We start from the raw sequence: 13,637 nt of genomic DNA on the forward strand, positions 1-13,637 counted from the left end.
GACTACCAAACCACACCAAGATGAACACTCCTCACATGCATGTCTGTTCAGTCAAGCTTTAAGCAAAAATAGAGCTAAACCAAATTTTTTTTTTTCTGTTTTGTCCTTTAATAGTGCTAGATGGAATCCTGCTGATGAGACTGAATGAGCTGTACAAATTGCACACTTTGTTTTACACGTCAGCAACTGCGGGGTTGGCAGAGTAAAGGTGTGTGTGTTAGCAGGACGTAGTGGGGTACTGCTAAAAGAGGGAAGAGTTCAGGTTACAAGAGCCACCTTAACTGCACATTTCCTGGTTTTCAGACATTTGAGGTTTGCTCAATTTAATGTTCTGCAAAGGGATGACACACCAACGTTAACTCTTTATGAACATCGTTTTTTGTCACTGAATTTCCTGTTTTGTTTTTTAAAACAGGAAAAAAAAAAGATACATTATAGGCAGTAGTTAGTAGTCATTTAGGCAGAGCGTGTATCATGCCCCACAATTTGCATACCAAGCCAAAGCAGCCTGTAGTCAGCAAGCCCCACCTCAAGAGATTCACAAGCTGGCACTCTTGGCAGCGCATGCATTTCTTTTCCCTCAGCAGTCAAAGTGCTACTGCAGTCAGTTCCAAACTTCTGCACGACATGTCTTTGTAACCACCACATTGATCTGCCCCAGAAATAAAATTAGCCACCTCTCCATATGCCCTTGCGGCTAGTAAAATACAGACGTTCTCAAATAACCAAAGAGCTGCCTAGCACCTAGGCACATTGCCTGCTGCAGCCCCTTTCCCTCGTCCTATTCCCCACCGCTGCCACACAAAGTCCTGTCTCTAGCTCTTTTGTTCCCAGTAACAAGAACTTTGGTTAGACCAGCAGCTAACTATTTTGCTGAATTCATAGTAAACCTCATAAAGTAAAAACAAAATTATAATATAAACAGACAACCTGAAGCAAGCAATGAAGATTTAGTAACTCATGTTGCACAAGTGTAGAAAGGTTCTGACTAGAAACATCAGTGACAGGGTGCTCAGCAAGGGCAGTGGCATCTTCATATTCCCTCAAACTACCCAGGCAAGCATGAAGTGGCTGCATAGAAACCCTCTTACAGTTTATTTCCTCATTGGTGCATATGCACCATAATCCTTCCAAGCTGCACATTTATGTAGGTGAAGTGAACGTGTTCTTAAATGCTGTTCATAGTTTGGGCCTCCCAAAGACTCAGTGGCTGCCATGCACTATCCTGGGTAAAAACTGATGAATTGAGACCATTTTGACCCACATCACATCAACAGTTTGATCTCAAACTCCACACACAAAAAATCTCCCAAAAAACACAACCCACCTAGAAACTTTCAAAACTGGCTATTTCACAGTTCACAGGAAGAATTCACATGTCAAATTTCCACCCTGCTCCCCAAAATCCTTTGATGTTCCCCTTAAACTCAAGTTGCCACCCACAACTCACAAACTGTAGCAACCTCCAGTCACTCAGTTCAGAACTCCCTTTGTCTTTGGTGGGGGCTTGTGATTAACTTTTCCTTAGTTAATTGAAGGGTGAGTTCAGCAGCCATCAGGAAGTCTGATTCAGTCAGTCAGTCGTATCAGTCAGTTTAACAGTGCAAGGCAGCAGAAGAAATCCGTTTTTTGAGGGAAAGAGGCTGCTCTTTTGGAAATGCCCAGGTTCAATGACCCCAAATTTGGATCACTAATGCTACCCCCATGCAGGCACACCAAATTTCAAAGCAATCCAATTAGCCATTCAAATTTTAGGATACTTACAAGAGTTGAGCTTTAAAGCATATAAAATGGTGGTGAGAATGGAAACCCTCCAGCCATTTTTCTCTATTGGTTCATGCATAATGTAAAGAAAAAAAAAAGAAAGATGTTTGCTTAAATACTGCTTTCAATTTGGGTCATCCAAAGATTTAGCAGGTGCCATACACTATATTGGGTAAAATTTGAAAGGTTGAGACCATTTTGACTAATGTGACATCAATAGCTTGATCTCCAGCCCTGTGCAAAAATAAATAAAAAACACCCCATGTAGAAGCTTTAAAAGGACTGTTTTGGGAAGATGTCTCTCTGGAACCCCTGCTTCAAATTTGGGTCCCCAACGCTGCCCTGCACCCTTCAGAGGGATACCAAATTCAAGTGAATCCAACTAAGCATGTCCACTTTGGAGAACTTAGAAAGCTTGACCTATAAACAGAAGTTGTGACACAACTTATAAAGGCACTGCCGGGCCAATATAATGTGTGTGTCACCCCCTGTTCACAGACCCATGGATGCCTTAATGAAAGCTCCATAGCCATTATAAACTAAGGTAACATGCCCACATACCACAATACTTTAAACACTACATAGGACTCATTTCTAGTTCTCTCCCCTAAAATCCATACTAGACACTAGATTTAAAAAAAGTCTGGACCTTTCCCTAAAAGAAGCTCAAAGAATTCTGTGGAGTGGTTTAATTGGGAGAGAAATACAGAACTGCTGGCCCTCTATGGAAAAGGTCTTCAGCTCACACCTGCTCCAGATTCTCTTCCGTACACTTAACACTTGATTCTGCAAGGTGCTGAAAACCCTTAACCCACAATTCCTTTTCTCTTCAATGGGAGTTAAAGGACACAACAAACATAGGCTTGATTCTGCAACGTACCACCCTAGTCAAAGGTGCTGAAAAAGGACAAAGCAAACAAGAAGTTGAAATTCAAGACTGTAAGAAGGGAAAACAGGACCTCAGAGGGCACTTGTCCAAGAGGCAGCCACTCCAGATTGCAGAACATGGATGCTGCAAAACATGGCAGCATGACTGCTCAACATTTGGCAAACTCCTGCAAAGGACAGCTCAGAAAAAAAAGTATATTATATGGTCAAGTGGCCTGAAGTTCCCAGTGCACTAGCATGGGGCCTGAATGCAAGAACCAGGAGAACATTATCTTAACAGCTCTCTCAAGATGAAAGAGCCACTCGACAACTGCCTAAAGCGGACTCCTCCCCCTAGGTCTATTTCACTGTCAAAAGTTTGGGACAACCTAAAAAATTAAGTTGCTTCCCTACATAGCAATATGTTGAGATAAATAATATGAAAGCCATGTTTACCGCCAGTTCACCTTCAGCTCGCAGGTCTTCATAGAGGGCAGTCTCTCTAGTAGAGAATAAAAAGTGACAGAATTTCTGATGCAGAGTACTCAAATGTCTTTGAAATTCAGGGACAGCTGGAAGAGGCTGCAGACACAAGAAGTTGCGTGACCTGAACACATTAAATTGTTCAATACAGTGCAAAGAAAGATCTGGGAGCAGCACCATGGCTTTCCCTACCAGAAAGGGAAGTAGTAAGTTTCAGATATTAAAAGACATCAGTATAATCAGGGACAGGCGCATGAACATGCTGTATACTGGGAAGTGAGAACACTTTACTTCCGTTGATAAAGCCATAGGATGAAATCTGGGCTCCACTAAAGACAATGGCAAAATTCTCATTGATGAGGCCAGGACTTCCCCTATATTGTACTTTACTGTCACAAATACTATGGCAAGAACAATTAATTTATTCTTCACTAGCTTCTTATGTGAAACAACAAAAAAATCATAACAAGAAAGTGACTCTCACAGCTGAAACAATTCTGGGCTTCCCATTATTTCTCCACAAGTTAATTACTTTGCGGAATATTCCATAACACACTCTTGAGACCTCTGCACAAGCTTCTTCCCAAATTGTGAAATTAAGCATATCCCAACGCCATAACCAACCTTAATATTCCCTTCTCCTCTGCATCATCTGTACAGAGCGATGTTTCCTCACTACAAGTATACTGTATTAAGCTTGTTGTAGGACAGTGGTCACCAACCAGTCGATCGCGATCAACTGGTCAATCCTGGAGACTCTCCCCGTTGATTACGATCTCTGGCTGCTAAAATGTCCCTGGTGGCATAGAAGAGCTGCCACTAAGGCAGGCTCCCTGCCTGACCCGGCCCCACGCTGCTCCTGGAAGCGGCCAGCATGCCCCTGCGGCCCTGGGGGTGGGGGGAGGGAAGAAGGAGAGAGGACGGGGTGTCCGTGCACTGCTCTTGCCTGCAAACACCGCCCCCGCAGCTGGGAACGTGGATGGGGAACTGTGGCCAATGGGAGCTGCGGGGGGGGTGCCTACATAGAGGGACAGTGCCCAGAACCACATCTCCCCACCCCCCCAGGGTTCACTAGGGCACGTTGGCCCCTTCTGGGAGAGGCATGGGGCCAGGGCAGGCAGGGAGCATGCCTTACTTAGCCCCACTGCGCCGCCCAAGGCAAGTAGTGCCTGGTGGGAGCCCAAACCCCACCCTCAGCCCCCTCCTGAAGCCAGAACTCATACCCCCTCCTCCACCCTGAGTCCCCTTTCCAAGCCAGCACCCCTTAACCCCTCCGGCACCCCAATACTCTACCCCAGCCCGGAGCCCCCTCTGCACCCAAACACCCTCCCAAAGCTTACACCCCTCACCCTTTCCTGCACCGCAACCCCTGCCCCAGGCCCAGCCCAGAGCCCCCTCCCACACTCCAAACTCCTCTGCCCCAGCCCAGAGCCTGCACCCCCTCCCAAACCCCAATCTCCTGCCTCAGCCCAGTGAAAGTGAGTTAGGATAGGGGAGGGCGAGTGACGGGGGAGGGGGGGAATGGAGTGAGCAGGTTGGGGCTCTGGGAAGGGATGGGGTAGATCCTGGGTTGCACTTAAATTCAAAAACTGATCTTGTGCATAAACAGGTTGGAGACCACTGCTGTAGGATATACAATCAGGAGAGCGCCAGCTGATGCAAGGGAAAGAGCACAGTGTTAGAGAATACATCCCTCTTACCTCGAGGTAGATCACTGCCGCTGGGATCGCAGGAGTAAGGCGGAGGAATGCTGCCACTATCTCCCACCTCGCTGACAGGGGGAGGGGGAGCTGGATGATATGGGTACGGCATTGACGGAATCACTACTACGTTAAAAAAAATTTCAAAGTCTCAAGTCAGATTTTCAATGGTTTTAAAACAAGCGAACTACTAGCCAGTGCAGTTAGTATGAACTGCCATCATGCTCTCTAAATGTATAGTTATCAGCTTCTGTTTTAAGGATTTAGCATTCCTTCTGGACAAATTAAAAAAAATCCCACTTTTTGTCTTATGGTTTGCGTAGTTAAATTCACTTTGGTTTGAAATGTATTACCTGCTCTCATTACAGTCAAGACGAGAGACATGACTAACTCAAACAACTTAATAAAAGAAATCTCTACAGTTTATTTTGTGCATTTCAAGGCTTCCTAATGGAAGTTTGGTGCCTAAACACCTTTAGAGGATGTGAGCCTTCGTGTAGAGTCAGCTTCACTTCTTCCCCTGCATAGGCAGTCAGTTTCCCCACAGCCACAAGGGATGGAATAAGCAGCAGTTTTTTAAAAAGTTAGGGAACTGATTATGAAACCCAAAAAAATGACTGCAAGGTTCAGGGTAGGGGTAGTAGCTGAAGCTACTGTATAAACTTTTTTAAGCTGACTAGATTCCAAGTGGCCTGTGCCCCTTTAAATAAAAAGTTTATTTGTTTGCATAAGTTTGTGTGTACCACCACCACCAAGTGGCTAACCCACATAGTGCAACATTAATCATAACTGCAAGCATGCAGTGATCACATAAAGTAACTTAACCATAATGTAAACAAAACAAAAAAACCACACACACAAAAAAACCAACTGTGAATTGAGATGGTTGTTATGGGAGAGGAGAAAAGGAACGAGACTAGAGCAAAAGAAAATCCACAGAAGGTGAATGAAAATAGAGAGTACAGAAATTGAGAGCATGGAAAAACTCTCATAAGATGACATTGGAAAGATTCTGATTTTCATCTGCTGTCTAAGATAAAAACGGAATGAATACAATTAACGTACTCTATATAAAATAATGGTCTAGAGAAGGTAGCTAAGGAACTTCTGTTGTCCTTGTCTTATAACTTAAGGGGGGGGAGGGACAAAAGGTAAAGGTGACTAATTTAAAACTGATAAAAAGGAAATATTTTGTCACACTATGTATAGGTAGGCTGTGGAACTCATTGCCACAGAAAGTCACTGAGGCAAAGAACTAGTAAGGTTCAAAGAGGGATTAGACATTTATATGGATATCAAAATATCCAGAATTATGACAATAAAAGCTTTGGATGGGATATTGTTATGTTGGAAGTTGCTGATTGCTGCCATCAAACAGGTGTTTGGTCTACAAGGCAATCAGAGACCATGTTAATGCTGATGGGTATGCCAGCCAGCCTTCATTCAGGCTAAATGGAAAAAGCAATTAAGCTCTTTTATGGAGATAGGTATCTGGAGACAATGAAGCCACCACACGAGATACGAGGTCAATGAGCAGCTAACCCATGTGGGCTGAGGGATTTCCCCAGGGATTGATTTCAAGTACAGTGACTGAGGTATTAAACTGGTTGCAGCTGTGCGTACTAGAGGCAGAAAAATGAGGAAGTGAGCAGGAATCCAGATATGCAGTTGTGGGGAGCAGAGACAGAGCTGCTTGGCCGGAAAGGCAGATTTGGAAATTGTGAGCGAAGTGTCAGCTTTGTTCCTACTGTGTTCAGGGAAACAGGACATTGCGAACATTCTTTGTAAATATAGAGATTGCACCAAAGAAATACCTGATCCACGTCACCAATTTCAACTCCTTAGAGCAGTAACCCAGCAAGGCCTTGCATATTGGCTAGACACTTGTGCTAAGAGGCAACAATATTAAACTTCGTGTTTCAGGGCTTAAGCCAATCTCTAGTAGAGACAAGGATGGGACCGGATGCTGCGGGCAGATTAACCCACTGCACCTACACCTTCCCGTGAAGCATCTGGAATCAGCTACTGTCCAAGACAGGATACCAGACTAGATGGGTGCAGTTCCTATGCAAGTTAGGGAGCCATCTATGTTTGTTTCTGCTGAAGAGGGACTCCAAGAAGATGTAAACCTGGCTTGTCAGTGTATGAGGAAAGTCAGCAGTGGGGGTAATAAAGATTCATAGAGAAGTGAACCACATTCTATGGAAATACCTTTAAGAACTCAGTGTGTATTCTGGGTGGTGAGAAGTGAGAACAAACAGGAGTAGAACCTGAAGTTTACAGTTTTGTATCCAACACTCTACCTGGCCTTCCAGCAGAAGAAGGGGACACCAGGATGGGTTGCACTGCAGTCTGTGGGGGAATGGAGGTGGTAACGTTGGCTTGAGTGGCTGCTGCTGTGCTGGAGGAAAAGACTGTTGTTGGAGCATTATTAACACAAGAGGAGGTTGAGATCACTGCAGAATTCACCATCACCTGCAAAAGAGCCAGGAGAGTTTTTAGTACACTGTCAACTTTGATTTTAAAAAACCCACACATGTTTTTGAAATACTACCTGGGTCTGGTAGTTTTCATATATATTTAGGCTGAGATACTCAGGGATCCAATTCCAGCCTAAAAATACTACAGAAAATATGGAATAGTGAACATCTGCTTTCAAGAACCCCTCCTCCCCCAAATATTTATATTGTCCTAGGATTCTACATCATAAAATGCTAAGCAAAAAACTCCACCATCTCTATGAGAGGGCTTACAATATTAAATGAACAAGTGCAATACATCCATTACACAGGTATGCTATACTGAGAATTTTTTTATATATATATATATATATATATATATATATACACACACACACACACACACACACACACACACAGAATTTACTCAATTGCTACATGATCACCAATATCACTTCACTTCGTGTTTAAATCAAGTTCAAAGCTACAGTACTGCGTGATTTTTTTTTTTTTAAAAAAGTATTCCAACAACAGTGAGTGTATGTGTTGGGGTGGGGAATGATATATGTAAGTTTAATGCAGTTAAGGCCAAATCCTGCTTCCTCGCTGACTCAAGTAGGACTATCAAAGTCAACGGGACTACTCACATCATAAAACAAGTAGGATTTAGCCCCAACCCTGTAGGCACAGGTAGGCAGACCACCTCTTTATAGCAGAAGAGTTCATTTTTGGTTTTCTTCATTAATTTTTCAACTTTCCATTGTCACATGTGACTTAATGGTCCATGATTGAGATTACCTTCTGGGAATAGTTGTATGAAGCAACTCCATCTTGAGGTGAGACAGAACCTGTCCCTCCATCCTGAAGAGATTTCAAAGCAAAACAGTGTGTTTAAAACGTAGAGAAACCACAAGGCTATAAGACTGTGGGGAAAAGGAGGGAGGGGGATGGGGGATGCCAGAAACCCAAAAGTCTTCTAGTTATTCTTTAATTTTCTAAAATATATACTCAAAGATCCTGCACTTTGCTTAAAAACCCCCTAAATTAAACTAGAGTTAGGCCAGTTCACAATTGCACTCTGCACTGCCAGGTGCAGGTATAGAAGGCTACTCTGCACTTGATTACCTGATCTCTGGACCAGCAAGCTGCAGGGGTGTGGGATAGAGAAGAGAAAACACCTTGTTTCACTAAACAGTAGCCTCTCCAAGCCCATTAACAAACTGGCTGATTTTAAAGGCAAGGTCTGGTCCAGTCCTGTCTCTGAAGGCTAGCATACACTGGTGTGGGACTTGTAGAGTAGCATATAAAACAGAAGTAGGAGGAGGAAGAATCATGGCTTTACAAAGAACATAGATGATTTTCCACCTCCCTTCTCCCCACAAAAGTGTGAGGACAGACATGGAGCAGAACTCTTACAAATAAAATTCAGACTGTAAAAGCCACCACCAGGATGTGTATATACTTGATAAGCACTGTGCACGGATTTAAAGACCAACCCTATAATGATACTGTAATGAGGTCACGTTTCAGTAGGATCCCTTCAGAGACAAGCATTCACTATCTAGCTGGAAAGGGGGTGGGGTGTGGGAGGGGAAGTGGGAGAAATGCGAAATATAAATGGAACTATTATTCCTTCCTCCTAAAAACCACCCTTGAGCATCTACACTAAGCTTGCTTCCAGGGCCAATTTCTTTGAAGGATGTTATGTGTTTCTAGGAAGCCTAATCCAAACAGTGACTAAAGCTTACCAAGTTTGCTGTAGTCTCTGCTGAACTAAATACTGTTGGAGTTTCACAGTCTGGATCTGGAGGGCATGGGCAAAATTAATTGAAACAGGAGCATTAAATCTAATCCTTCAAAAACTTGTGCGAGATCAAACTATTGTTTTACATTCACTGTGAGTAATATGGGAGAGTCCAATTCTTACTGACCTGAAGGGGTGTACATATATTCTTCATGAAATTCCCCTAGGAAAGAGGAAACGGATAGCTTCATTTCAGAAAGTTAAACACAGAAAAGATCAGAATTACATTTCAGTCACCAACAAAGGTGAATTGAGCCGTCTTAAGAAAAAGGATTACTAGAATGGGATACACCAACATTGCACCATTTCCGCTTTTCCTACAAACATCTATCATTACGTGGTCAGTTCTTTCACAGCTCAAGTGACATTAACAAAGTAGTCCAAAGGCAAAACACATCATCATTTATAGTCCCCAAAAACCCGAATTTGAGTCTAGATGTGCAGAACGAAGTGTAGCTAGATGTATCTAAGAATTTGGCCCTAGTTTACATTTATTTGAAAAGTTGTGCTAAATTTATAACTTGACTTAATACACCTCTCTGTGTAACAGGAATTAAGGTTAAGATAGTTAAGTAAAGAACACATGGAGAAAAAAGCCACAAGTATTTCAAGTCTGTACAGGACTGTTCCCACCCCCCAAAAGGAGTTACATTTCTATAATAATTTTAAATGCAAAATCCTTTACACAATCTGTAACACTACATTTCTACCCTTCTCTAGTCACTATTTATAAAGTGTTTTATGTATAAATAGATCTACAATGAAATTATCTGAAAAATGCACCTTTTACTCCTTATACACTGTAATTAATAGGCAATGCATTTGAAAGAGGATTAAGGCATAGGGAAATGAGAAAAGAACTATACTGGTACACTCTCCAATACTGCTCATTTTTAATCAAGAGATATTAAACTGAGTGCCCTTCCTGGCTTCCGTGAGAGATGAAAAAAGAGCCATTGGCACTTTTAGAAAGATTACTAAGGTGTCTTGGACAATGCTCCTTTTTGTCAAAAAGGCAGTTGCTAATACCCAAGGCTACTACTAAAAGGATGCACTTTGATTTAGTTTGTAGAACATTAGTAACTAAGTTTATTACTTTGTGAGGAAAGTCAGAAGAAGACAATACTAGTTTATTCCATTCCACCAAAGGCCATAGTAACTGTCACCAAATAGAATCTATGTTGTATGTTTCAAGCAATGAGTTGTCTTGCTACAAACCCGCAGAGTCATATCAGCACTAGTCTGGCAAACTATTAAATGAAATGGATTAACACGTTTGCCATGCAATAAAAGCTGAGGTGTTGCACATGTGCATGCTTCTAACTACTTGAAACAGATGCCTGCCCTAAAGCTGAGCTTCCCAAGAGAAAAATGGAAGGCATCTCTGTACCTAGTGAAGAACACTGTAAGGCAATATGGCTCAGCAGCAGAGCGAAAGGGATCTGCTTTTGTAGCCTGCACACACATTGCACGGGAATACACAAAAATGGAGATTCTGGATTAATCCGAACACAAGTGTGTGTTTGATTTAGAACTTACCATTATCACTCGGTTCATCGACTTCCTCCTCTGAGGAATTCAGAGTCTGTTTGCTGGGTGGAATGGGGCTTGGGCCTCTTCTAGCTACCCAGAATCCTGCAGGGGCAGGGACTATTGGGGCAGGACTACCCTGACTCTAGGAAACAAGATAAAATGTGTTTTATTAGAACAAAGTGAACTCGCCAGGGGTTCTCACCACCCTGAAACCAGGATTTGGCAAAACAATTTTGCTGTAAAACACTACTTATTACACATACAATGATCTCACTGGTACCTTGTGCTCCCTCCATGTTGTATCCACCAGGTGTCTCCCCTAATATACGTAGACCAATTTTTCCCTCTGTGTGTCTACGCCTAGTATCATGGTCCTGATCCCTAATTGGGGTCTCCAGGCTGGACCATAATATAAATTGTTTCACTCATCTCAGAGCTACATTAGATGAACATAAGCTGGAATAGCAGAGTTTAAATTCACATGAACCTCAACTCAGTGTTATACACTAGTTTCAACTGAGTTTTTGTGTCACTTGCCATTGACGAGATCCGAGATATTCCACCCTGAAATCTTCCTGGTGGTTATAGAACCTGCTCCCCCTTTTCCCAACTGAACTGTAGCAGGACCCAAAGCCAATGCTGCCTTCATTGACTTCGTGACTCGGAGCTCACAAATGTAATGACACATCCTGTTCCATACCGCCTGGTTAGTGATGAGAGGAATGATGGTCAGTGGTTAGGACACTAGACTGGGACTCAGAACAAGAGGCCTGGAACCAGGCCACACTGCTCACAGAAAAAGTTTTGCTGAATTCCAGATTTACAAACTAAACTAACCCTGCCTTGGGCAGAAGCAGTTCTTCATTACACTGAATCTGCAAACAGTGCTACTGCATAGTAAACAAGAGAGTCAGAAGCCTTCCGATGGCAATTAGGCTTTAGCTTCTTGTGGCAGATATGGAGCTGCAATGTAATAATTTTATAGAATACTGTATGTGACATGGTCAGTGAGGTAAAGTTACCACATATAAGGTAATTAGACTTTCACGTATGAATGTACTGTCAAAACTCAATAGGGGGCGGTTGGGAAAAAAAAGCAGAAAAGCAACACCACGGCTCTAGATAAAACAACCTTCCAAACACACACTTGGGGAGCAATTCCAAGACAACAGCACACTTCCAGGTTCCAGCCCAAGTGTACCACTATTTTGCCAAGGTTTGGAGCCTAGAGATCCAAGGGACACTAAGTGACTAAAAGGACTCTGGAGGGGGAGTTGTGAGTGTGGCGTTTCTGGTGAGAGAAACGGGTCTGGTGGGAATGTCTGAAGTTAGGGCCTTCCTCTTCCTCTCTGTCCAGAGAAGAGTATGTCCCTCTGATCTTTAAGCTCCCTGCCTTAGCAGACAGCTGTGTAACTTTGGGCTGGGGAATGAGGCCTGGTATACACTAGAAAATTAAGTCGGCTTAACTGCTTCATGCTGGGGTGTGAAAAATCCACACCCTCTGAACAGCATAGTTAAGATGATTTACCCCCACCGTAAACAGTACTATGTCAATGGAAGAATTCTTCCATTGACTAAGCTACCACCTCTCGGGGAGACAGACTACCTACACTGACAGTTGGTGTAGGTAGTGTCTACATTGAAGTGCTGCAGCACTGCCATTAAGTACTGCAAGTGAAGAAAGAAAAAAAAGATACAAAATAGCTGCCTGAACATGAGAAATAATCCAATAGCAGCTACAGGCAAACATACGGGGGGATAGGGGGGAAAATGGGGTGCACACATTCCTGCTGAACGCTACTGATTCTGAGTCTGAAAAGGAAGTTGCAAAATAGCGCGTCTAAGTTGCTAACCAATGTTTTCTTCCAAGAATGCTAAGCAAAGGTCATAGGTTAAGCCCAGAACAGAAGAAGGGACTACAGTATGGCTGCTGAAACATAATCAATGTTTAAATGCCAGAAGAGAAGGAAAAAAGGAAGATACCAATTTATACAACAAATCTATTTTTCTGAAATTCATTATATCAAAATGGCAGTGGCAAAAAAATTCTGGAAGACAGGACGGCTGAATTCACAATGGTCAGCGTTTAAGCAATTTTATGCCTGAACTCCAGTCCAGACAGCTAAATATTGACTGACCATTTTTAGCACACACAGGGTGGTTTAGTCTAAACCTACAACAGAATTTGGAAAAGCAAGTAGACTGATAAGAGAATGATTTTTAAAGAGCGGACACCAAAGGGGCTAGGGTTCACAACTTAGACCGGAGGCTCAATTCTGCCATTTTACTTGCAGAATTGAAAACTTCATTTTGGATTGGTCTTAGTTTGGGGAATAACTATGCTTACAAAGGGATTCACATACTGTAATATGTTTCATTTTATAGAAACTTGCTGCGCAAAGAGGAGTTCAGGAAAAAGTCAGTCTGGAGATTGTTGCTATTTTCTTTTGCAGAAGAAAGTAGCTTCTGAGTGGTTAGTGTGTTGTTCTCTAACATCACAACCATTTGTCACTTAATATCACACATAAATGCAGATGTTGATGCAACAGGTGAGTGGCAAGACTCTGTAGAAAAGCTGTAGTAAATTCGTAAGAGTTGAATCTCTACTATATCTCAACAGCTTTCATAGTTATTTAACTGAGAGATTCTAACTAGAGCATGGCAAACAAGAGGAGAACTCCCTTCCACATCTTTCAAAGCTGCACATCCAAGTCTGAAAAGCCTATTGCAAGAAATATGAGCTGTGTGTTTTAACAACCTACCCCAACATTGCATGTTTGTACAGGCTTTCCTTCTCATTTTGGCAAACATTTCTAAATGAACTGCTAGCTCATGACTTACTGGTAAAGCAGGAAAAGCAGCCTCATCTCCTTCTTCAATTTCATAGAAAGTTATGGTTTCTTCCAAACCTTGAGGCTCCTCCCCAGTCTCTGGTACAAATCCATACTGACATTCCTTATTGACACACTGCATCTGCCGGCGACTACGGCTATATGAACTTTAGAGAAAAATCAAGACATACACACG

The 13,637-nt window shown here is 42.6% G+C and overlaps 1 protein-coding gene across 1 annotated transcript in view; it reads right to left on the minus strand.

The window, feature by feature from the left end:
* The window catches only part of ALG13 (ALG13 UDP-N-acetylglucosaminyltransferase subunit), a 55,859-nt gene that overhangs the window by 10,739 nt on the left and 31,483 nt on the right, over positions 1 to 13,637 (minus strand). The window contains exons 18-24 of the mRNA XM_077825566.1: positions 13,452 to 13,608; positions 10,617 to 10,752; positions 9,205 to 9,240; positions 9,022 to 9,077; positions 8,072 to 8,134; positions 7,118 to 7,289; positions 4,815 to 4,940 (exon numbers count right to left, since the gene is read on the minus strand). Of these exons, the coding sequence (XP_077681692.1) occupies positions 4,815 to 4,940; positions 7,118 to 7,289; positions 8,072 to 8,134; positions 9,022 to 9,077; positions 9,205 to 9,240; positions 10,617 to 10,752; positions 13,452 to 13,608 (746 nt within the window). The remainder of the gene's footprint in view (positions 1 to 4,814; positions 4,941 to 7,117; positions 7,290 to 8,071; positions 8,135 to 9,021; positions 9,078 to 9,204; positions 9,241 to 10,616; positions 10,753 to 13,451; positions 13,609 to 13,637) is intronic.

The sequence above is a fragment of the Eretmochelys imbricata genome, chromosome 9 (assembly GCF_965152235.1).
Source record: "Eretmochelys imbricata isolate rEreImb1 chromosome 9, rEreImb1.hap1, whole genome shotgun sequence".
NCBI lineage: Eukaryota > Metazoa > Chordata > Testudines > Cheloniidae > Eretmochelys > Eretmochelys imbricata.